This window comes from Dendropsophus ebraccatus, chromosome 4 (genome assembly GCF_027789765.1).
Source record: "Dendropsophus ebraccatus isolate aDenEbr1 chromosome 4, aDenEbr1.pat, whole genome shotgun sequence".
Taxonomy (NCBI): Eukaryota; Metazoa; Chordata; class Amphibia; order Anura; family Hylidae; genus Dendropsophus; species Dendropsophus ebraccatus.
Genome location: NC_091457.1, coordinates 37,795,464 through 37,822,211, shown reverse-complemented (window position 1 = coordinate 37,822,211; position 26,748 = coordinate 37,795,464). Strand labels below are relative to the sequence as shown.

General features: G+C 43.5%; 1 protein-coding gene across 2 annotated transcripts; it reads right to left on the bottom strand.

Moving 5' to 3' along the window:
* Positions 1-1,211: 1,211 nt before the first annotated feature.
* Positions 1,212-25,789, bottom strand: PNPLA2 (patatin like phospholipase domain containing 2). Of its 2 annotated transcripts, XR_011362554.1 has the most exons (11): positions 25,682-25,789; positions 25,345-25,563; positions 12,402-12,634; positions 12,037-12,102; positions 10,248-10,457; positions 9,275-9,335; positions 8,864-9,022; positions 7,269-7,401; positions 7,064-7,186; positions 5,810-6,389; positions 4,524-4,609 (listed from the first exon to the last, which is right to left on the bottom strand). XR_011362554.1 is itself a non-coding variant. In XM_069965619.1 (10 exons), exons 2-10 carry the CDS (start codon positions 25,529-25,531, stop codon positions 4,318-4,320), a joined length of 1,464 nt encoding a protein of 487 aa, XP_069821720.1. In that variant the 5' UTR covers positions 25,532-25,563; positions 25,682-25,789; the 3' UTR covers positions 1,212-4,317. The 2 variants fall into 2 exon arrangements, 1 of the variants encoding a protein (XP_069821720.1); XM_069965619.1 differs by lacking the exon at positions 5,810-6,389 and having other exon boundaries at positions 1,212-4,609.
* Between the last annotated feature and the right edge of the window lie 959 nt (positions 25,790-26,748).

Here is a 26,748-nt window from a genome sequence, read left to right as displayed (position 1 = left end):
CTCACAGTGCATGACAGTCCGCTATGGGTTCATCAGTCTTATTTTATATTGGGGTACAGTTCCCATCATGGACAGATGTGGCAGCAGAGAGCATTGTGTCAGACTGGAAAGAATACACCACTTCTATATAGCTTTCTGACACCAGTTGATTTGAAAAGATTTTTTTGCTGAATTGCCCCTTTAAATCCATTTCCCATATTATACAAAGGTGAATGCAACTTAATGCAGAGGTTTCTTTTAAAGCAGCACTATCAGCTATCATTATCTGCCCAGAGAACCTGCTGATATGCCGCAGAAGCTAAGTACCTTAGGAGTAGATCACGGTTACGGTACTAACGTTCTTCTGCTCCACCGCATTATTAATGCGCTAATTGCCCCTACAAAAATCTGGGGCTTAAGAGCATTTAGGGGGTTTCCCCGACCCCTATGCATATTCACATATGCATATTGGGCTCCATTTACTGCACCTGCGCAGGGAAGATATCCTGTTGGAGACTGGCTGCTTCCCGCGCACGCACGATTCATCTGGGTCGTCTGACAGTGACAAGAATCTTCCTGGAGGTCACTAAACTGTAAGTATAAGTGTATGTCCGTCCATGCATGTGTGTGACTTAAATTGATTGCTCTTTTGCAAATTGTATGAATGAGAGAGAGTTGAATAGTGTATGCCTGTTGAGAGAGTGTGCATGGTGTGGATGAGGAGTGTGCATGATGGGCATTGTGTGGACCCATCATGCACTCTCATAATCCACACACTATTCAACGCTCATTCATACAATTTGCAAAAGATCAATCATTTCAATTCACACACGCACACACACTGATGCCCTCAGTAACCTTCGGGAGGATTCTTCTCACCGTCAGGCGGCCCAGATGAATTGCACATGCGCGGGAAGCAGCCCTTCTCCGACAGGACATCTTTCCTGCACAAGCATAGTAAATAGAGACTACTATGCATATACGAATATGCATAGTGGGCAGGACAGGCAGGTTGCAGTGGTGCTCGGGGCCTGCGGGCAACGGCCCAAATGCTCTTAAGCCCCAGATTTGCATAGGGGCAATAAGTGAATTAATAAAGAATGCAGTGGAGCAGAACATTAGTAACAGCGATCTACTCAAAGTACTCAGCTTTTGCGCCATATCAGGTTCTCTAGGCAGAATCTGCCGCTTTAGGACCTCTCACTTGCAAATGACGACTCAAGACAACAGTGTTAGGCAATCATAAATCCTTTATTTATATACATAGATACATATAAAGCAGTGCTAGTTACATTTTAACAGCTGTCAGTGCCAGCCAAGAAGGAGAAAGTGCAGAATAAGCCCAAACTATTTACAAATATAATACACCACATAGTAATCTGAATGTCCAGACAGACATCAGGATTCTTGGCAATTCTTTTCCTATGGTAAGAATGTATGGTACCTACTAATAGGGTTAGAAAATGAGGGTGGCAATGAGATTTGGCAAGTATAAATACCACAATACGTGTGAAACAATATAAGCTCTAAATACCATGTAAAACAAAGGAAAAAAAATTATGAAACTCAAAATTGCTGTCAACTAATGTCATAGCCCTGAAGTGTGCAGTCTCATCTGATGACGCCATTTAGCAAGATAGTGTAGACAATGAGTGGCTATCCAGCCATTGGTCTCCCACCATGCATGACAAGAGTGGTGGCTTTGCATCAGCTGGAGACATACAGGATGGGGACTGCTAGTCTAGAATTTGTTGGTTGCTCTTTATATAATGTAGTATTGTACAAACCATCCAAACGGGAGGTCATTTATGTCACGACATACTAGGGCAGATATCACCACGATGATACAGAATATAGCAATGTGTGACCTGAGGTTACGCGTCATTCTCACTCTTATTCAGAGGCTCCGTACAGAACTGGATGAACTGGATTACAATATGGTAAAAAAAATTCACCGGCCATTGTAATACATGACATCTGGCAGTAATCTCTGGTGACTGAATACTGCACAGTGAAGTGGAAAAGTCAAGTGGAGGCGTTACCCGAGGCTGTACAGAAACTGGGTACAGTGAAGGGAATGCATCAACTGTTGACTAAGGCCGGGTTTACGTGAGTGTATTACATGCACTGTCAGGGTACAATAGGAGATGTAGTTCTGCAATGGCTAAAGAGCCCCAGGCTGGAGAACGCCTGTTTAAAGTTGTGTGTGAGGCGAAGGAGGGAGAAAAATAAAAAAGATTAAAACTTTTCTTGCTAGTGTCGATAATGGATAGCATTCAGTGAATAGAAACCACCCGAGTACTGAGCAGGGTTTTTTCCCCATTGATGGACATCAACCAGAGATCTTGAAAAGTCGTGTACAGTTGTACAGTTAACAAAAAGCAAAGTACCCCTTGTAATGTAACGTAATGGTAATGTGACCCTCAGCGCTGCCATTTTCCAGACAATAAAGCTTCAACAAACATCTTTGCTGGGCTCAGAGAAGGACGTCCTGGAACGTCTGCATCTCCAGAGAATGCTGCCCGAGAGACAAGCTAGTAAGTGGCAAAGAGCAAACAGGTTCAGTGCTGGTAATACTAAGACTAGGTCTGAAATGTAAAAAAACACACATAAGGGGTGACACGAAGAAATCAGCTTCAATATATACTTTATATATAAGGGAGGGGAAGGATATTAAGTAGTTCTGGCAAATCTGAGGTAGAAGAATAGTTTGGGAAACTTCTTCCCTGAGGTGAGATCTTTTGGGTTACCCATTATTAAGTGGATCAGTCACACTATGCAGCCCTAGGTAAGTCCTCCTATTAACCAGACAGCACCATTATTTTCCCACTTTCAGCCATCAGTAGGGCAGACTAGCCCTAATGCTACATTGTCATTACATAGAACTGCACAGTCTGATCACAGATCCACTATAAGATTACAAAAATATATTATGTTATATAGAAGGCAGCGCAGATGAAAAAAGTATAGACAGCTGCACACAAGATAAAGGCTATACAGAGAACGTAAGTAAATATACACAGAACGCGTAATAAATTAATAGAGAACATAACACGAGTGCTCAGAGTACAGATTCTACAGGTAATGTGTGATCCTTCCAGTTATATCACCTGACTACAACAACTACACAGGTACACAAACTGTAAGGTGTGCTTCATACAGCTAGAGTGCCACTGTAATATAACCAAAGCCCTTAGGGGCCAAACTATTTTGTGCCGGATGTACGGATGATTGGTGAGCCATTGGTTGCGACAAATTTCACAGCACTTACTGGAAGTTTCTCAACATAGTTATGTCCTGGCAAATGTCCTATACTAGTGGACTTAGATATAGGACCAGGGCTGCAGAATGGCCTGCTCTAAGTACTTAGGCCAGGACAAACTAAATATCTACCCTAGGAAACCCCCACTATGACACCTTTACCTTAAACTTTTCTCATCAACGTTGTACAATCTCAATGATCAGTCAATTATCACCCACAATCTTTTCCTCAAACGTAACACCTACCCTCGGCTCCCTGTCGCCCTTATTCTTTGGCTACTAATAGACTATTACCATCTGTAAGAGAGACTTCACCAACACATTGCATCAGAGGGAGTCCGTGGATTCTGCTAGATCCATTCACAGATTTTAAGAGTATTGGTAGACCGGGTGTGAAGGATGGAAAATGAACAGGTTAAACAAAAGCATTCTCTAAAATCCACAGGATATATATTCTGTGCAATACGAATATACTGGAATTCAGTATCAACTCTGCACTTAGGTATACAGGCAGCTGAGATGTTAGACATGGCAGCTTTATATACCATACACTCTGTATGGTAACTATGACATAGGCTGATTATGCAAGTGCGGAAGATGCTACAACTGAGCGCTCTATGTCATATATAGAAATGTGTGTGTCACTAAAGAATTTTGTAAAGGTTTATCTGTGAATGGAGACTGTACGCCATCTGCTGATATACTTATAGAACCTACTTTTCCTGCATCACTTGCGGTTTTCACTTATCCACTTACAGAAGTATCAAACCTTAGGATAACATCTCTTTACCTTGACGCCCCGATAACACTGTTCCTTAATACTACAATTAAGTATCCTGGCCTGGTGCATCAATCCTTATCCATTTGGAAGCTTTCACACTACTCAATGGTTACAGACTCTAGATACGGACAGTCAAGTCCCATGTGATGTTGGTCAAACTGAAGTAGCATGTATTGTCACTAGTCGCACCACCTTAGAACAACATCCACAGATGACCATGGTCCAATGATTATTGCTTGACCACTACAAGAAAGTTCTAAACCAAACAGGTTCTAGTCTGTGGTGTTCATAGGTCTTCATGATGCCTCGGAGACATCAGCTTTGGTCACCTCCACCATCAGAAGACTGTTAGGGTCCATGGAGATCTCAGGCTGTTGAGGTTGTTGATGATGGTAGAGTGTGGCTTGCATGTCTACATTAATACAGAACAGTCCAGGCATCAATTGCCTTTGATACTCTTCCCATTTCTGCATCATGTCCATCAATGAGGCACTGCTCCTCAGCCACCTGGGCAAAGACTCGCTGCTGCCAAAAACCAATGGGACAGGAAGGCTCTGTGATCTCCTCAGCTCCAAATGGTAGTATAACCTGAAACATAAGACAACATAAGCTACAGGGAAAGGGCCCACAACCTGTGGCAAAAATATGTGCAAGAGAAATACATTGATGGACAGGTTCAGGCAGGATGCTAATGTGGACCCTCACAATGAGTAGAAATAATTCCAGAACATGATATTGCTATGGATGGTGAATTGCAAAATCAGTTGGAGTGCCATGATAAAGGGGCATAAGAGATGGCAAAAGTATTGTTGTCAAGATACAGACATGTACTTCTGACTTGCAAATAAATTAAGAGATTCATCTCTTTGCAAAAGGCTCTTAAGTCTACAAGTTCTTTTTGACAGGGATTTTTAGCGGTGTAGAAGAAAAGACTGCGCAGTGATGTAAATGCTGCAATTACATGAAATCTTCTTTCATCCCTTCTTACAATCTGAAGCCTGGGTTTATGGGTAACAGATAAGCTGACGCAACTGTCAGCTCACAGCTCAGCTGGCTGCAGGGTATGGCTACGTCCCCACTACGTGAAAATGTTGACCATTTGTCAAGATGGTCATTGTTTTAGCAGGAAAACGACTTCTGTCTATTGGTAACGACAGCCGCAAATAATGATCATTAGGGTTTGCAGTCGTCTTTTGGCGCTAAAATGACAGTCATCCAGAAAGACAGACGCCATTTTTATATAGCGGTAGCGGAGAGGGAGATTTATCAAACATGGTGTAAAGTGAAACTGGCTCAGTTGCCCCTAGCAACCAGATTCCACTTTAATTTTCCAAAGAGTCTGTGAGGAATAAAAAGTGGAATCTGGTTGCTAGGGGCAACTGAGCCAGTTTCACTTTACACCATGTTTGATAAATCTCTCCTATAGTCTATATTTGCACCATAATGCAGATGGGGAAAATGATAGGGTTATTCTATGTATTTAATGGTCACACTTAACAAAAAGCTGACATTTTACTAGACGCGAAGCAATAATTCGAGGCACATGTGCCGCTACAATGTATGTCTAAGAGAGAGGATAATGGATTACCTAAGAATCAACAATTTGATGGATCCAAACCAGCATGGCTACTGCAAGCCGATCATGTCAGACTAATTGAGATCTTTGATTATGTCACAAAAGTGCTGAATGAGGGGTGCAGTGGATATTGCCTATCTAGACGTCAGCAAAGCCTTTGATACAGTTCCCCATAAAGAGCTGATAGAGAAGTTAGAGAAAATTGGACTTACTCCCTGGATAGTTCAGTGGATGTTTTGTTGGCTGAAGATATCAGAGGGTTGTTGTTAATGGTTTATCTTCTGTGCAGAGACTGGTTACAAAAGGTGTGCCACAAGGGTCTGTTCTGGATCCTATTCTTTTTAATATGTTTGTAAGTGACATAGGAGAAGGTTTGGTAGGTAAAGTTTGTCTGTTTGCTGATGACACAAAAGTGTGCAATAGGGCTGATATTCCTGGAGGTGTCAGTAAAATGATTTAGCTTTGCTAGATAAGTGGTCCAAACAATGGAAATTGAAGTTCAAGGTTTCCAAATGTAAAATAATGCACTTTGGGAGGAGGATTCCTCTGTCAGAGTATCAGATCGGCAGTACTGTGTTGGCAAAGACTTCAGAAGAGAAGGATTTAGGGGTGGAGATTTTTGACAGCCTTAAAATGAGTCACCAGTGCAACCAGGCAGTGGGTAAAGTAAACTGTATGCTGGGCTGTATAGTTAGAGGTATAACCAGTAGGAAGAGGGAGATTGTGATCCTGCTGTATAGAACTCTGGTGAGACCACATCTGGAATACTGTGTCCAGTTCTGGAGACCTCACCTAAAAAAAGACATTGATAAAATTGAACGGGTCCAAAGACTGGCTACAAAAATGGTGGAGGGTGTGAGGCATAAACCATATCAGGAAAGACTTGATTTGAATCTGTATAGTCTGGAGGGAAGAAGGGAAAGGGGGGACATGATTGAAACCTTTAAGTACGTTAAAGGACTAAAGGTTCAGGAGGAGTTTTTAGAAAAAAAGCTAAGCTCAAGAACAAGAGGACACAATAAGAGGTCGATTGTGGGAAAAATTAGAAGCAACATGAGAAAATATTACTTTACTGAAAGAGTAGTAGATGATTGGAACAAACTTCCAGCGGATGTGGTAGGTAAATCTACAATAATAGAATGTAAACCTGCCAGGGATAAACATATCTATTCTAAGATAAAAAGGGAAATACTAAAAGGGCAGACCAGATAGACCAGGAGGCCATTTTCTGCCGACAATCTTCTATGTATACTCTTACACTACTGATTGCTATATAGAAGCAAGAATTATAGGTTTCTACTTGGTGGTCAATAGGATGTACTACACGAAGGTCTTGAGTATTTTAAATAAAGAGGAGTATTTTAAATAAAGAGGAATTCACACTAGAAACAGACTTGTGTTTATGAAGGTTACGGCCCCTTTTCAATGTACAGACATTAGTTTCTGTAACACAAATGTGTACCTACCTGGCTGATATGTGACTCCCCAGCTTCTTCTTCGCCTTCCTCAGGACATAACGACATACTTTCCGGGTCTGATCCTGTATCCATCTGATATCTTCTGGGACATCAGGAAGCCACTCGAGAAGTCTGCAACACAGAGGAGAACAGTATTTGATAAGGTTCATCAACATCCAGATTGAGAGTGAAACCTGCTCAGTCTATTTCCTACCTGACAGTGAAGGACACTGCAGATTCCAGGGGTAAAGTGTATGGCAGCATTAGGGCAGATGCCAGGCGCACAGGCAGTAGGTTGGATATGGATAGGTACACACTACGTTTCTCAGTACAAGCCTCTAGAAGCGCTGGAGATTAAAAGCAAGAGAGATAGTAAGCGGTCTGACCTAAAGGGAATGTGTGGCAGGGAGGGAGAGCAATAAGACTTTCTAGAGTTACCAACAATATATCCCATGTAAGGAGAGTAACCATATACAGATCAGGGCTGTGGAGTCGGTAAGCCGCAGCTCCTAATTCAACTCAGACTCCTGAATGTTATCAGGACCCACTCAGACTCCTGCTCCTTCATAAATGGCCAGTCATATCAGGGGAGTTATTTATCACACTGGTTAAGCAGCTTCTCCCTAATGTCCTACATGATTCTGGGGCGACTTCTGAGAGAATGAGGAAAGATATAAAGCAGATTCTCCTGTGTGTGCAGTGGATGCAGCTAGTCTCCATGTCCTGAACAACTCAGAACTAGACTAGATGGAGCAAATGGGTCTTTTCCTGCTGACAATATTCTCTGTTTCTAACTAAATATTCACCATACACACAGAAACACTGCTAACAATGCCAGATGTGTGTGATAGATGTCAGCCATAGTGATATAGAGGGGTCACTGTGGGTGTGGGGGCACGCCATAGCGCGCGCACACACACAGCCTGCTGCAGCCATAGTACGTACGTGTACACACACACACAGCCTGCTGCAGCCATAGTACGCACACACACACAGCCTGCTGCAGCCATAGTACGCACACACACACAGCCTGCTGCAGCCATAGCGCGCACACACACACACACACACACACACCCTGCTGCAGCCATAGAACGCTGAAGAAAACCACCACATTGTGGACAGAGGTTCCTGCTACACTACTTATGTCTTCTCCACCTCCTCTATATTACACAGGATATCTTCATATTACACTGCTGCTCATATACAGTCATCCAGGAAGAGAACAGCACAGATCTCCCCCCACACAATGGACTCTTCCAGCTCAGAAACAAACTGCCAAATAGTGACCAACTAATAATAAGGAGATTGTCCTATTAGAATGTCGCTCATAATATATATTGATGAGCAAAACGTATAAATTCATATCAAAACTTAATTTTAATTTAATTTTGTTCTAAGATTTTTTTTTTATATAAAGCTGGAGTCGGTACATTTTTTATGACTCCAGCCAAAACTAGTTCCGACTCCACAGCCCTGATACAGATGCATAGCTGTCCTTTTTTAAAGCATCTCTGACCTTATAATAAAAAAAAAACCTTTTTGATGTCAAAAGTGTTCATAAGTCCAGGTCTGACTGTTCAGACACTTACCGATCATGAGAACAAGCGCTGCTGTGTCAGTGAAGAGAGTTGGGCTTATAGATTTGCATTATGAGTGAGACTCATCACGCAACACAGAACCAGGAAAAGACTTTGCAGGTAAGGATCTAAACACTCAGACTGACTGATCAAAACTTTTGACATATCAAAAATTTTATAACAGTGACAGATTTCCTCATCTTGTCCATGTCCTTGGATCTGTGATTCTTACCCTCATTTAGTCTCTGGGGAAGATGTTCAAATACGTGTTGTTCGGCCTCCTCAGCCACGGCACTACCTGCTGCCTGCACCTCCTGTTCACTGTTCTCTTCATTTTCATTGGCAGGCGGCAAAGCCAGGTATCTCATAGGCCGTTGTCGATTCAACAGCCCTAGGATTGGAAAGAATTGGATTTATATATAAAAAAAAAAAAAAAAAAAAAAAAAAAAAAAAGGAAAAAATTCCTACTACAACCAAGCTTAGATTAGGGGTGGGAATTGAAGAGGGTAAAAATTTTTAAGTGGCGTACCCCTTTAAGCCATGATTTCTAGATGTGCCAGCCAAAGGTACAACAAAATAAAACTTACTGGTGAATGATTCAGTTAATGGAGGTAAATGATGTAGTATACATATCTACACATACCATTTTTCTTTAAGAAATGTAGAGCATCTTTGTATCCTTGTTTGCACATGTCTTTCAAAACCTACAGAAAAAAAAATAGGTTGATGCAATAACAAAACCACAAAATCCAGGGAGGTTTTCTGTAACTTCTGTAATAGTCTTGCCCAGCCCACCTCCCTTATATAGATACATGCCATGCATGTGGTTTGTGCAAGCTGCATGTGCTCTTAATGGGGAGAGAGAGGAGTAGGGTAAGATTATAAGGATCAGGCATGGAAATGTAAACTACCTGATTCGTACTCTTAGGTGCATACACTAGCTAGAGCTAGACAATCCTGGAAAATTAACTGCCTTGGACCACTGGTTCTGTATGTTACAGAGGAGGTTGGCCACATCTTACAATACAGCAGATGGCGCTCTACAGAAGTATATCCTCCTCCTGTCATATTTGAGTATATATATATATTATACACACACACACACACACACACACACACATCAGGCAGTGCACCAATCTAATGACTATAGTGTGCATTACATTTCCAAAACATAGGAGTGGTTGAGCTATGGCAGGTTGTGCTTAAAAAAGAAATTCCTAAGTAAAAGTAAAACCTTTTTTTAAGAAAGTTGCAGTGTTCCACTGCAACCCCAACCTTCAAAACATACAAAAAAAATAAATAAATCATATCTATCCTCAATATCAAATTCAGTTCTGCCAAAAAAGGACTCAAATGCAATTAAGGGAAGGCTTCATTTTTCAGAACCGGCTCCTGTTTATCAATAGTATGACTAAAATATAAACCATGTAGGATAAATGGATATTGGAAGAAACCAGATCTACCCATTTTCTACCACTAGGTGGCAGTAAAGCACAGTCGAGTCTCCACTCCTATCGGTTACAGCCCATTTCTAGCACAGGGTTGAAAAAGAAAAAAGGAGGAACGTAAACAAAGCTTGTGTAACTAAATAGCAATTCTATGTATTGTCCCAGTACCTGAGGTTCTGGAGGGAACAAGGCTTTGGACAGTCGGTACAAGTTACTGAGGTTAAACTGGATGCTTGTGTTGGTGACCCGCAGCTCATGAATGTTGGTGCAGCCATCACGGGGACAAATGTCACTCTCGCCTGAAAAGGGGGAGACTGTAATAGTGTTCTTTAGTTCATACTGGGGGAGATTATCAGAAATTCCACCATCGACATACCTCTGAAACAAGAAGATGTACACTGTTGGTTAGAAATGAGTAAATCCGCAGACTGTATTAATCCTATACCCTACTGCTTTCCAGTCAGCAGGCATTGCTGGCTATAGTCAACCTTCTAACAGCAACAAAGCCTCAGAACATGTAATACTGAACCTGGAGGGTATAAACATTTTACCTGTTGTAGAATATATTAGGAGGTTGAAGGCTCTTATACATAAGTAAAACCTTTAGCATTACCGGGATTTCTGCACTGATCACTAATAAACCATGGTCTGATTGTATGTAGTTAAAATGATTGCCAAGACTGGAATATACACAATCTAATAACACAATATGGCCATGTTTTACCGTTGTTCAATGAGAAGTGCAGGTAATTCCAAAGGGTTTACTTACTTGTGCAACCATCTCTATGTATATATTCCATTACCCTGCCCATGGATGTAAGAGTTGCTGATGAGGCAGTATTTAAGTGTGACTAAGGGCCCTATTACAAGTAGTGATAAATCATCCGAATTGGGCATTATCGCTCAGTGTAATAGAGACAACGATCAGCCGATGAAACGATCATCAGCTGATAGTTGGTTTAGGCCCAAGCCTTAAATCGGCCGCCGACCACGCATTAGACTTCGTAATAGTTTTTTATTTTTGCATGGACATCCACCACACAGATAAGGCCCCACCATCTGATTGCTCTGCTGAGGGAGGTTCCAGTAAGAGAAAGTTTGAGAAGCGCTGGTCTATATGCCTTTATTTCATAGAGAATTCCACAGGTACAGTCACTCTAACAATGGGTTGTGATAGAGACGTGCCTAAAGTGTAGGTATTGTGCGAGAGGCGCCGCTCTCATCTCCTGTATAACAGCTGCTGGTGTGCACAGAGTTCATCTCCTTTTCATGTGGAAATAATCAGAAATGACAGTAATAATGGCTGAAGCGCAGTGATGAAGAAACATGTCACCCTGCATTTCATCAGCGCCGTGGAGAACCATAAGAGACAGAGTGCGGTAACTGAGCCCGCACAATAACATTCACAATGAGGACATGACAGCCAAGGATTATTAGGGAGATTGGAAGCTACAAACACATTGAGCTGTTAACCATGTCACTGCCCACATGACTGTCACATCTCATTGACATTTATTAGGTGCATTAGGTCTCATTAACGTTTATTACATCCTCTTCTACTTATGGTCCTCAGCCTGAACCCCTCATTTATTATTTACCAGAGACATGTAATGTACAGCTGACTTCATCCAAGGGCTTTAGTGACAGGAGGTCTTAGGAAAGGATGCTCAACCTGAGCTGACAGGAGTTGCAAGATATCACTGACGATCCAGTCTTCTCCTGGCTCACCCCATACAAAAGCATTTAAAGGGGTTGTCTAGGATTAGAAAAACATGGCTACTTTCTAGAAGTAGCAGTACCCCTGTCCTCAGGTTGTGTGTAGAAATACAATTTATTGCCATTCACTTCAATGTAATTGAGCTGCTGTTTCTGAAGAAAAGCAGCAATGTTTTTTTCTAGGCCGGACAACCCCTTTTACTGTGTCTCCCCATATAAAGTACACATTGTATATACTCACCACTCCTTGCAGACATGGAGGGATAAGTCCACAGTATACAGGGATAAATGTACTGCATACATTCGCCTGAAAGACAGGAGGCAAGAGGTTAGTTATGTCAAAAAAGAACATTTTACATTGTACTGGACGGCTTCTTGTTGGTGCGTATGACTTTATAAAGATTTTCACAGCTTAGGAGCAAACTATTGGGGACATGCCTGGCAAAATAAAGTAGGAAATCTTAGTGCAAACATCATTTGCACTTAGTGCATTTATAAAAGGTGGGATATAACCATATTGATATAAATAGCTTGTGGTGACAGATCTATTTCCAGTGATGGAAGATGGGTTGTGTGTATGTCAGGTGTAATATGGCAGTGCATTACCTGTATAAGCTCCTCCTTGGTGTTGAACTGAGTGAGCAGCACGTTCTCGCCATCAGACACCCGTGTCAGGGATATGCCCAGCCGTCCTGTAGTGTGCTCATGTGCATCGTCCGGCAAAGTCTGGTATAGACATTTGCGAATAATCTTCACTAGATTAAATGAAGGATGCAGAGGACCCAAAATCCGCTTCCTCGCCTCCTTTGAGACCTCGATTATGTTTGCACCTGCCTCTCCTAGGAGATAGAAGGATAGCGCCGTGTTCAGTAGACAGAAAATCGGATTCACTACATGCAACATCTGGTACAGTCATCTGTCCCTTTATAACTGGCCACAGTTTAAAATGAGAAACACCCCATATCCACCTTCATATATTGATGTTGGGAGTCAAGATGGCTGCAGTACTTGGGATGCTACCCAGATCACCTAGATGCCTAAATGGTGAAACATTCTAGTTAAGTGATAACAGAAACCAAGAACTTAAAGGCAGATTTACCCTTCAGCCTATATTCTATTCACAGCGTAAAATAGGGCCAGAAGATGGCCACCAAGGTTAAGTCCAAGTCATGTACTAGATTGTGTTTTATTGTTACAGGCGGATCAGAGGTCTTTCCTGCTGGTCTTGGCAAACATCATAGGCTTCTGAATAAATATCACTTTCTGGAATTGTTCAGTCACGATGATCTCTTCGGCTTCTTGATTTTCTTGGGAACTTTTGCACAACTTTCATACATTTTCTCTAGGGAAAGAAGGTTCTCTAACCCACGTGGTTTTCCAAAAGCCTTGTGTTCTTAATGGTGCAGTGTAAAATATATTTTCTCAATCCCTGTTGGATCCACCGCCTAGTTAAGTGGATCATCTGCATGTTTTTTCCCCACACTTTTATCTTGGTGACTTGTACCGTGCTGTACGGAGTACCAGAGACCTTGACACCTTATAATATAACAGGCCTGGACTTGTCCATAAGAGATTAGGCTGCAGGCCAGCAATGACTGTCCTCCGAGCGGCTGCTGTAAACATGACACTGCTCTCTGCAATGTGCACAGCCCTCCACAATCATGTGGCCTATGTCCCTGTCATGTGCAGGACACTATCACCTCCTGAATGACTAGTCAGATCTTATGGACCTAATGTCTACACTATAGTTTTCTTTAGGAATCAAAAATTTCCTGTTTCTTTTAGTGGTAAAGCACGATAGGAAACAGACTAAGGCTAGGTTCACACTGCGTTTTCAGCATCCGTTTAACGGATCCGTTTTTTTTAACGTCCAGAAAAATAGGGTCAGCAACGTTTTTTTGTCCGTTTTGGTCCGTCAAAAAAAACGGATCAGTTTTTTTTTATAATGGAAGTCAATGGAAAAACGGATGCACACAAATGAATCCGTTTTTTGCAATCCGTTTTTTATGCGTTTTTTTCAAAAAACGGAAGCGTTAAACGGATGCTGAAAACGCAGTGTGAACCTAGCCTAAGGGTCGTATTACATGGGACGATAATCGTTCAAAAAAAATCGTCAGATCGTTAGAATTTAAACAATAGTTTCATGTAATAGCAGGCAACAATTAAACGACCAACAAGACATCATTGATCGTTTGATAGAATCTGGACCTATTTTCATCGTTGATCATTCACAAGTCGTTCGAACATAGTTTGGTTTAACAACATCTCGTTCGGTCGACCCCTGGTCTATTAGCCAGGCAAGGAAGAGCGCAAGAACGACTGCAAGTAACTACCATCGTCCTGTGTAATAGGGTGAACAAGTTACGATAGTTTGTCATAGCGGTCGTCTGAGATTGTTTATCGACGAAAAATCGTCCCATGTAATAAGGTAAGTGATAAGGTATTAACAGACATAAGGTATCCAGATTATAGAAGGTTGTCCAGATCCATACAGTACATAGGGACCTCCAAGAAATCCCACTAAATGTCAAATAGCACTGTCTAGGTTCAGGGTAGCTTCACACGTACCGTATCGCTGTGTTTTTGGTGCGATTTTTACATGAGAGTTTCGATTTTCACATGAAAATCATGTGAAAATCAAAACGCGCATGTAAAAAATGCAGCAAAAACCCAGCGATACGGTACGTGTGGAGGAACCCTAAAAAGGGATTTTCCAGCAAGCTGTGTGATGGGAATGTGGGTCCTTCAATCCCACATAAGTGAAGGACATGCACTTCTGTTCAGGGCGTCTGGGCATTCAGCAAACAGACTTTTATACATATAAGATTCCGGTTGGAAAGTAGTTAGTAACTTACTTATAAGATCTTTAAGCTACATTTTAGAGACACTAATATAGGAGATTTATTTTTAGGGACACAGTCTAGGTGTAGCCTTAGCCTAAAATCAGGCTTCACCCCTACAGCCTTTCTGCCCAGCTAGCTATGTGTTGTGCTAGAGAACTGGCTTCCGTCCATGTGTGAGCAAAGGGCAGGCAGCTTTCCAGTGTTCGCCCCTGTGACAGCTTATCGTGCCGGCCATGGTGGGAAAGGGATCTGTGGGACATTTAGGAAAAGGCCGTAAGTGCCAGAGTAAATAACACTGTGTACTCTTATATGGGACAACAGCAACATGATCAGGGCATATAAATATCCAGCATTGCTGTACAGTACAGCTTGGCCACTACTAAAAGACACGCCACCAATAAAAACCACCTAGCACATGTGTAGTTATCCTCGGAAGGACACCCATCAGACAGCAAGTGCTTGCATTTATATCCCTGAACTCCACAGAAATAGAGGTCTAGTCTGCAGAGTCAAAAGGTGGAGAACAAGCCGTCTGAATTGGCACCATCTATGATAAGTATTAGGAAGAGACTGACCCCATCTTGTAATATGCAGCCTGTTTAACATGACTAAAGGTCTCCATACACTTTAGGGTGTTTTTACACAGACATCTGAAGCCAAAGCCAGGAACAGACTATGAACAGGGAACAAGTCATAAAGACTGAGATTAGTCCTCTCTTCAAATCCATTTCTGGCTTTGGCTTACAAAATCACTGCAGATTGGGACATCAGTCTAGTGTGCATAGGGCCACCCTGATGATAGGAAGGGGAGGGGGGAGGGGAGAAACACCAGAGCGCCCGGATAACAGTAATTGAAGGTACATGGGGAAATAAAAACAATTATAAACTAGAGACAAACTAATTTACATGGTATGCATATATGCATGCTGTGGTGCTGTAACACCTCCTAGAGACAAGAGAGCTGCCAGAAGACATATCACCTAATGACCAGTGGTGAGACCACTGCCAATCTGGGGCCTGACTTTCAACGCACAATGACACCTGGGACAATGACACCTGCAGGACAACTGCAGGCTAATGGGGAAGCTACAATAAATTTTTTCCTGCACAGCGACACATATCCACCCGCTATACAGGGAAGTAGCCATTACTGAATCAGTGCTGTAGCCCCTTTATTTTCTGATTGGGCCCCCTAGAGGTTGGACTCCTTTTGATCATAAAGCAACGGCATATATCTTAGTATTACGCATCCCGCAGTGGGTAATAATAATAAATGTATATCAGTACCCAAAACTGCATTGAAAAGTGGTCTTCTAGGACCAGTGAAGGAGAAAAACAAAAATGGTCACAGGAAGCAAGGTCTTCTCCATGTAATCTTCGCAGATTTTACTATATTTTAAGGGAAGGGAAAACAAAAAACAGCCCACTTATATCAGTTCTGTATCAACTTGTTTACCAATCAACATAACTTTAATGCAAAATGATAGCATGTAGATATACACACACGGCTGATAGTGAATAAGGCAGGATGAGGACCTTTACCTCACATTACTGGGTTTGCCTTCTATGTGATCTCCTCTGCTGCGTAAACATTTCTAGGAAAGACATTTCTAAGAAAAGTGGCCAAGCATACTGGCTGAGTGCCAAGAGCAGGCTATATACACACACATACATACACATGAGATGTAACCTTCTAGAGACAAGGCAGGGCTGACATGTTGTGTAAGGTACAATAACACCGTATGTTCTGTATTACCCATTACTACCCTGCTTATATAAGACATTTCCCCAGTGTCCATCTTTTAGAGGTACAGTCCCTACTGTTGAAAGTCCCGCTTCCCACCTTTAACTTGCTGCAGGATATCAAAAGATTCATCAGAATATAACAAAGTTTAGAAAGACATACAGAAAAAAATAAATTATATATGACTCACATTGAATGGTCACGCAAACAGGTATAGGGAGATGTGGGGGTAACAACTTAGTGTATATGGGAATTCCCAGTAGAGAGGACTGGGTTTAAGGTGACAATGGATTATCATTCAAGAGCGCCCTGTATAATTGTAGGCCAGGATTCTTGTGAGCCTCTGAGCAATACCAGCTCCTGGTAGTCACCCAGACACGTAACCCGCATTTATAAGGGATCCATTATACCACTTTCAGCTGACTGGGTGATAAGCCTATAATCCAGATCTGCAGACCCAAGCCTTGTTAATAGGGGAAAAGTCAGTCCTATTTCTGCACCAGCTTAACATTCAGAGCAAGACCTTGTATCCTATTATACATTGTCTGTATTAGGTAACAAAGCCTGTGAAAGCTGGTGGACAAAACTTTTCCTTAGACAACCCTCATGGACTCCATAAGTGCTCCAAGATTATGGGGGCTTACTGGGACGTCAGTGGACAAAAAGGTATTGACCCCATGAAGATCCCAGAAATATACCTGAATTGGCCATGGAAGATGCCACTACATGGCCAACATAGGGTTCTAGGCGGGCAACTGCTCTAATATGTATCCAAGTAATGCAGACACACGTAATGCAGGTGCCCCGATACATGTATAGTGCAAACCTTAGAGAAAATTACAGTCTGGGTTTGTTTAGTCCAGGTAGAAGTCTATATTTCCAGTATCTGATAGTACGGGCATGTTCAGAATCCAGAGAGATAGCAGAAACATGAGCGAGCGCCAGCGCTCCTTGGATGCCTCATTTTAGAGGTATGCTGTGTATTTATTAACCTTCTCCCCACCGCCTACCTCAGGAATTTCTTATAAGAGAGGGATGTAAATACAACCCATGTCATCACGACAGATTTACATACACTGTACACAAATCCTTCAGAAATACAAAGAGTCCTACGGGGCAGCGCTTGTAATGGGCGACCACTTAGAGGTATAATAGGTGTAGAAGAGTTCTGTGGGTGAATGGAAAAGTCTTGTTAGGAACTGCATAACTAGGAATGGCACAATGTTATCTCAGCATTAGCCCCTATAATAGCAGAATCCTGAGGTATGGGGGGGTGTATTTGTTTCTAAAACAGTGCCACATCTGTGCACTGGTCATGTTTAAAGTAAGCAGGACTGAGCTGCACTACTAAAGTGACTCTGTACCCACAATCTGACCCCCCCCCCCCCCCAACCATTCGGCAGGTGATGCAGTTATTGTCCTAAAAAACAACTTTAAAACTAGCAGCCTGTGCCAAACGGGAAAATGTTCCAGTAGCATTCCTTATGATGAAGAGGGTGGGGAGGAGTGACAGAGGGGTTGTGCAAAGTTAGGGCACAGATACTCCCGTTGGGCACAGGGCTGAAAGTTTAAAACTTTTTTTTTTTAGGACAATAACTGCATCACCTGCCGAACGGACCCCAGGACAGATCTTGGATTAAAGGCAGCTATCTGAAGGTACAAGTGGTTTGGGGGGGGCAGATTGGGGGTACATAGTGGCTTTAATGCAGCAGAGCTGCAGTAGCAATTTGAAAAAATAAAAATAGCCACTTTTTTGTAATGCAACCCCTTTAAACACTGTCCAGGCCTAGACTTGTCACCACACATTACCATGCTGCCCATACTCAAATTTACACACCAAATGCTGCCAGCAGTATACAGGTTGCTGACAAATTTGTGGAGAGGCAACTAAGGTTATAAATAAAAAAAGTTAGGTGTAGTCTTGGATTACCCAATTTTCTGCATGCAATGGTTTGCTCCACAGTGGTGCAGACTATTGGCAATGCCTTCTGTGTTGTGGAACAGGCCAATATGAACAAATAAAAGGGGAATTCTCTTCCTGCTGTAGAGTATAAAGCAGTGTGGATAAAATCTATTATTTAAAGGTTTAGTCAATACAAAGCAAGTTGATGTCCTCTTGTCCATCGGGGTGACATCACCTATCATTTGCCGTCCTGTCAATTGAGTAAACACTGTGTTCTTGATACAGATGACAGAATTCTTATAGCCATATGCCAACACCACAATCACAGGGTCACAACAATGCTTATACCAGTCCCTTCATTCATTAACATGTCCCTCTGGGCATGTTTGTACATGGAGTTCTTAGAACTGTACCTTGTACTAGTACGTCCGCACACCGACCACTTAGCATAAGACCCGTGTTCTTGGGTGGGATGCGGTTTCAGTACAAGTGGATTGTGTTTCATAAAATAGCGACGGGAAGCATTGCCCTTAGCCACTTTCAAGGTGGAGGCATCTCAATAGACGCAAGACTTAGTTGGCAGAAGTGCTGGGCAGCAGACTGTGATTCACATCTGAGGAATGACTGAAGGGCACTCGTACATGAGGGCAAACTCAAGAGGACTGTGTGGTAACCACCGTGTTATGGAGCCGCTCTTATCTGCAGCACTACACCAGTTCTGACTTGTATTTTTATACTGCTGACACTATGGACTACGTACACTTCCGTCATTTCTCATAGTTCACTGTACAGAGTGGTATGACCAAGCATATGTCCAACATAAGGGCTCATTCACATAGCAGTGTTGGCGATTAAATTAGTTAGGAGAACAATCCTGCATGCACAGGTATTATGACACAATGCTGTTATTTAAGATACATAGATACACTGTGTGTCACATGTTGTATGCAATTCCCCATATAAACTAATGGTGGGAAAAAAACAGATTATGAAAGAACGGCATACATAAAGAAGATATATATCAATCACACTGCCTGATAAGACTGAATACCCCTATGTAAAAAGTTTCATCAATCAGCTGGAGGAGCTAGAACACACCTGCCCATAGGCTGATCACTAAACACTATCGCTATCAACTGCACGTCTCTGTGTAAACTGGGGATGGGTGTCCGTCAGTAATCTTTTTAAAGAGCCGCATGAACAAAACCATGATCGTTTGCACGCCACGGCCAACAAGAACTGATCGACGCTCAATTTTGTTCATAACACGAACACTTAAATATATCACTTTCAGTAGGGCAGGTGGCTGCCTAATGTGCATGGTGGACTTTCTTCTTTTCCCTGACATTTGCTGCCAAGTGTTAGGAAGGATTAAGAATATCAGGATTTTAACTCTCCAATCCTTTTGTTCTAGGGGAGATAAGCTGCCACTTGCTCAATCAACAGCCATTTCATGTGTATGGCCACCTTAAAGAGTACCTGTAGCCAGTTTTTCCCCATCAAATAGCTTAGAATGCCCTAATCACACACCTTTAAACTCATCCACCTTCATGAAATATTTATATATAATCTGACAATTGTGTTTCAGTACACAATATACTAAAATCTACAATGGAAACCCTTTGCTCTATCGGAAGTGCTTTAGTTGATTCACATAAATAGATCTTCACCAACCGATGTGTGTAGAAAACTTCGAGTCTGCAATAGTTCCCCATAGTGTGAGCACAGGGCCACAGCAACAACAACTCTATAAGAAGCAGGCAGATCTACATAGTAAACACTGATACACGTCATATGCTGCAGTAGTGCAGATAGGATTTCAGTTATATAGCATCCAGAATGTTACTCTACATGATGGGCGGGAGGGAATGTGAGTTTGGTGACTGCTAGTTACCTTCCTTATAGATAAGGGGCAGGGCCCCAATCTATACATACACACAAGCTCCTCCGGCCTGAAAAACAAGGCTACAGTGCTCGGGAACAAGAGTGCTTATGTGGTCTCGTTTAGGATAATGCACACACCTCTATGGAGAGAAGAGTGCTGCTCTGGGAGGTAGACATACAGTACAATTTATTTAATCCAGCCTCGATACAGGATTGCTGTATAAGGCTCAGTTCACATCTTTCCCTATATTGACGGAAACCTGTATAGGCACATATCCATTAACCTGCTGTAAAATGCATACAGCCTGGTATACTGTACCTTGTATTCTTTTGTGAAAGAGGTATGCCAGATAACACTTTCCTACACAAAAGTAAAAACAAACACCAGCCTAGTGCATGACGAAAGAATAGTCTTGCCCTATGTTATGGGCATGGGATTCTATGGATTTAATTGGCATGCATTGGGTGTACATGCCTAGACTTTCCTAACACGAGTCTAAAGGTCTCCCCACAGTCACGTGTTGGCCAACCCCCGTCTTTGATGGGTCGAGAAAATCCTTTTGCACTTGGGCAGGCGATTTGGAGCTATGGACATCTGGAAATAGCTTTCACATCTTTAATACACATACATGAGTTCTGAGGTGAGTCGAGCATACATGTGAAAGGGGAGGGGGATAAAAAAAAAAAAAAAATTGAAAACTAAAATACCTAAATAAATAAAACATGCTGGAATGTAACAAAAAGCCATCAGTAGGCTTCATATTATAGATTCCCAATGAATACACTTTAACCCCTGCATTGTGATGGTAACATCTGCAGGAACTCTCCAGTAAATCCCCTATATATAACCTTGATTATTGGTGCCCTGGCGCAGCCTGTAAATGCCTGCTCCTCTGTATCCATTCTAATACGATTTCATATACTCAAGTGTGTCAAAGTTCATTGTGGTAAGAAACACATTGCACTTGGTTTACAGTCGCCTTCCTTCCTCTTTTTTGGAACAAAGAACAGAACTAGATGAGAGAGCCACAGTAGATATGTCATGCGCTATTCTGCTCAGAGCTGCAAACGACTGCAAAACAGGATACCACACTGAGCGGCAGCGGAGTGATGTGTGATCACAGAGCTATATACATCCTACCCCACCAGAACAGCTCTGACCCATGAAGGCATCAGCTGAAGCTATCCTGGGCTACCTGGCTTGATATTAGCAGCAGATCTTTTGAGTCCCGACTCCTGTAAGGTGCGGCCTCCATTGATCAGGGCAGTTTTTCCATCCCAGAGGTGGTCCATTGGATTAACACCTAGGGAGCTTGAAGGCAGTTACTTTCATTTGACAAAATTTGACATGTCATAAACAGTTGAAGTGTTTAGCCCCCGCCTGACGGATCACTAGGAGGTGCTTGCTCTTCTCCCCATAGTGAAGTGTTCTGCAGAGCTTCTCTTCTGGCTTCTTGTAGGGATCAGTGGGGTCTGAACACAAAGACCCCAACTGATTACTTTTGACATCCAAATGTTTGTGAAGTGATGGTAACACTAAGCTCTTGGTCTGCAGCAGTGGTATGGTAGTTGGTACCTGCCAAAGTACCAGCCGCACAAATGCCAGTGATGGAGTAAGATGTATAAACCCCTGTTATAAACTAGGCCTTGGATAGTGAATTGAAGGCTGTAACACACCATTGTGTAAAGCATGTGATGTCATGTTAGAGGAAGCTTCTGGCTGAGGTAGGTGTAGGGTTTCAGGCAGGTGACAGCCGGGATTACAGATCGTGTCCGCTCACCACCTGCCCCTCCTCGTGTCCGCAGACAAAGCTACGTGTGCACCATGTCTACATCAAAGAGCATAGTATATGAAAGTAATAGATCCTGCATTAACCCATCTGCTGCCAGCTGCTCATATCAACATTTTTCCTCATTTAGTAACTGGATTAAAGGTTGTTTATTCCTGTCCTTTAGACCTGGTACAAAGTCTGCAGGCGTGTGTCCTCAGTGCTGTGTCACCGGGTAATATACAGTGGCAGGGAGATAATCTGGCAGGGCATTATAATGCTGTAACTCCGCTTCTGGACAGAGCTGCTAAGTGTTTCATAGAGACTCCATCAGGATCACCTGTAGCAGCTTGTTCTTCTTCTATCACTGCCCGTGAACAGAGCGCCATGTCATCGGGGCGGTACCCAGCCGCTTCTCCGCACACTGCTCATCTCTTCTCATTGTGACCTACATATTCTGATGACTCCATCACAGCGGCCATTAGTCGTAACTGACATGTAGTAAGCTGGCAGCCTCTGTGCCAAGAGCTTCTGCTTCCGGAAACTCCAAGGTACTAAGAGATAACTAACCAAGCATCCTTTTATTAGCCATCAAAACAGCCCCAAGAAAATGAAGGCAAGAGACTGAACTAGTTATAATCCTGCAATGTAGTAAGGCAGGGATAGAGGAAGCGTCGGCCCTCCAGCTGTTACAAAACTACAATTCCCATCATGCCTGGAGAGCCAAAGCTTTAGCTGTCCAGGCATGATGGGAATTGTAGTTTTGCAACAGCTGGGGGGCAAACCTTCCCCATCCCTGTACTAAAAGAGTTGTCATTTATGGACATTTTTTTAACAAAACGTCTTTTCAAGCAGCTTTGTGAACTTTTTGTCACAAAAACGCGGACATTTAATGCAAATGACAACCGTAAACGAAAAAAAAAAAAAAAGGCTGCAAAATGGCCAAGAAAAGAGACATTAGGGGAGATTTATCAAACATGGTGTAAACTGGTTCAGTTCCCCCTAGAAACCAATCAGATTCCACCTTTCATTTTGCAAAGAGTCTGTGAGGAATGAAAGGTGGAATCTGATTGGTTGCTAGAGGCAACTGAGCCAGTTTCACTTTACACCATGTTTGATAAATCTCCCCCAGTGTGAACATAGCCATTAGGTGTTTTATGGCTCCTAAAGGTGTCACTTACCTGCAAAGGGTTATCTGGTGTAATGTATTTGCCAACAAATGAGTTTGTGAAGGCTTTAAAGGGGTAGTTCACCAAAAGTGTTTTCTTTCAAAACACCTGGTCCCAGCAGATACTTTTAAGCTGCTGTATGTCCTGCGGGAAGGTGGATTCTTTCCATTCTGACACAGTGCTCTCTCCTGCCTCCTCTGTCTGTGATAGGAACTGTCCAGAGCAGTAGCAAATCCCCATAGAAAACCTCTCCTGCTCTTCACACTAGAAAGAATACACCACTTCCTGCAGGACATACAGCAGCTGATAATTACTTGAGATTTTTTTTTTTTTATTAATAGAAGTAAATTACAAATCTCTGGCACTTTCTGACATCAGCTGATTTGAAAGAAAATCATTTTTAGTGAACTACCCCTTTAAGTGTTAAAGGGCACCCATTCACTCTCCCATAGTAAAACAATAGGTCGCCTGTAATGTATTAGAGTGCTGGGTCCTTCAGCCTCTGACTAATGGAGTGTGAAGGGGAGGCCCCCTCGGGAATCCTTACTTGATAGATGATTTGTTTAGCAGACAAGTGTTAACCATTTGACAGCCTCCATTTATATGACTATTACATTGCTTATATGCTCAGTAATGATGTTTATGATGACTGCTATGGGTGTAATACAGACGTGACTCAGCCTGATTATATGTTACTAGCACAATACTGGGGTGTGATTTACATTGTGACCTAGCAGTGGAAGCCGAGTGGACTGAAATACATCCAGCCTGTATATAGATAGCTCTGCTTAGGCAGCAGGATGGAGGTCACATGCTCTAGGGCCTGGTCTACAACACAATATACAGCACAACATGCCGCCGGCACGTGAGGACGGGGGAGCACTTTGTAGAAATGTAGAAGTCAGTGGTCAGGGACATCGGCTGGGGATCCTTAGTCTTGGCAGAGGTCTCCAGTATGCCGGTATCTGTATCAGCCCAGTTATAGAAAAGCCTTCCAATGCGCTGTCAGTATATAGACACACTATGGCCATCTTCACATCACAATTAGCAGATGTTAATAAACCCAAAGTATTAAAGGAGTTATCCAGCGCTACAAAAACATGACCACTTTTCCCCCTCTCTTGTCACCAATTCAGGTGTGGTTTGCAATTAAAGGGAACCTGTCACCCACCTCATAGAGAATGACGGATCGTCGGACTCACCTGTCATTCTCTATGAGCGTTGGACTCATCTGAGGATCGCGCGCGCCGGGCTTCGGGCGCTGATATCTCAGTCACCCGACCGGCTCAATAAGCGGGACCCGGCGTGATCAGGTGAGTATGCTCCAGCGGGGGGTCGGGAGCCTGTCACCCCGGCACCGGGGGTGACAGATCCTCTTTAAGCTCCATTTACTTTAATGGAACCGAGTTTGAAACCCCACCCAATCTGGAGACAAGAGGGGGAAACCCCAAAGCAAGTGTTCAGTAACTTCACTACAGAAATGCTATTGAAGTCAATGGGCTGCCCAAGTCATCCAGAACACATGATGTATCCACTAGCCTTCTGTACAAATCATTGGGGTTGTTTGTGATTACATAAAAAACATGCATGGCTGCTTTCATTAGGAAACAGTGCCACACATGTCTGTGGGTGGTGTCTGGTACTGCAAACTTGTTGGGGGGCCCCTATGCATACATGAAGAGGCAGAAGCTCTTGGCTGAGCACTGGGCCTACTCTTCTCAGGGTGCTGGAGGGATTCACCATCTCATGAGGTACAGCAATCCATGATGGTGGTCATCACCCAGGTCCCTGCCACTATACACCGCATGTAACTACAACACAACCTGATGTGTGTCCCTCACCTGGCACCCCCGGCCACTCCTTATCTTGCACAAGACATTGTATAACAACCTCAGGGTTTCCCTCAGAGCAGCAATCCTCACAAGTCACCTATTACTGATTAACTCTGTGCATGCCGGACTGTCATGGTCGCCTACAGGTCACACAGCAGCAGAGTGCTGGGGCCTCACTCACCTTATGTATCATCATTGTCATGTTGCCAGTATGTTCATAAAACTCACTGCTAAGAAAAATGTGAACACCGCCTTAAAGTAGTGTATGGAGGAGCCCTGGGTGGAGTACTGACACAGCCCTGTAGCACTGATCCCCAAACCTGTGGCAGGCCTACAACTGCCAGCCTGCCCTGAGAGTACTGTACTGTGGGGACGGGTATAGCAGCAGCAGATGGCGGCACTCACCCAGGCAGGCTCCGCTCACCAGCGCTGTAGCGGTCAGGGCACCGGCGGACGCTCCATAGATGTTTCTAGCATTTTCCACCAGAAATGGCGCATGTTCCTTCAGACAACTGGCGACCCCTATGTGATAAATCCCCAGGAATCCGCAGCCGGCAAAGGAGATGTTCCAGGGGGAGTCCAGGGGAAACATGTCCGGGAGTGCTGTGCCCTCTTGTCTCTATGCTGCACGGGGAGAGAAGGTGACAGGTCAGGCGTACCCCCATACCCGGCGGCGGCGGCGGCGGCGGCGGCGGCGGCAGCATACCCCCGCCCCCTGCACGGCCAGCCCTGCGCCATTTACCTGCGTGCTATCCGCCGTGTGTGTCCGCGCTCGCTGCCTGTCCCCGCCGCCTCTGCCGCCTTATATACCCGGTGCCCCGGCCCCTGCACCTTGTTTTCCATCTAATTCCTGGTATTTTTTATTATGGGAGGCAGCTCAGGCGTGACACGGAGCAGCGACCAATCACAGCGCTCCCCCTGGTGGAGATGTCAGAGCCGCTCCGCCAATCAGCGTCCGAGAATGAGCTACACCCTCACGTGTGGGCGGGGCCTGCTATTTTCCCCGGGGTGCTGCGCTTTCCTTCTGTCACTGCTGGAACTTTTGTCCTGCGCGGAGGGGGCGCACACTGTGTACATACTGCGTGCATGGCTTCATGTGTGGGGGCAATAGAAGTAAAGCTATGGGATGCCGCAAGTGATGAGAAATATTAGGTCTTGTTCACATTTGTGCTGCGGCTTCTGTTCAAAAAGTTACAAAAGTTTAAAAAGATTCAGACGGCATCAGACTGCCCCCAAAGGGGGGGGGGTAACTGTAAATGCTGCAGTCTCTGAGCAGAAAATCTGCAGCATTTCTGCAATACCCTGGTTCAGACTCATATTTCCTGCAGGTCAGATTAGAATCTGACGATAAGCTGCAGAATCTGCATGGGACAGGTTGTGTGAGCTCCTGGCCACCACCATGGCAGGTTCATAGTGGTCTCCTGAGCTGTCAGTCATAGGAGGAGCCAGGGACACAATACAGGGAGCTCTGGGCACCTAGGGGCCCACCTCCAGGGCACTTAGGGCAGCCTGGCAGGCAGAACTGCCAACAGCTCCACTTTAACCTGTTTTCCAAACAACTGGTGTCAGGAAGTTATACAGATTTGTAAATGTATTTGTATTTCAGTACTTCTCAGCTGCTGTATGTCCTGCAGGAAATGGTGTTTTCTCTCTGTTCTGACACACAGTGTGTGATCATGTAATGGTGTGATGGCTGGAAACCTGAGCCATCATAGTAACAGGTTAGGTGGCTGCCTGCAAAGAAAGTATGAATATTTAAAGGGGTTTGCCCATGAAAAACACCAGGGACCCCCTTAGGGTAGATGACAC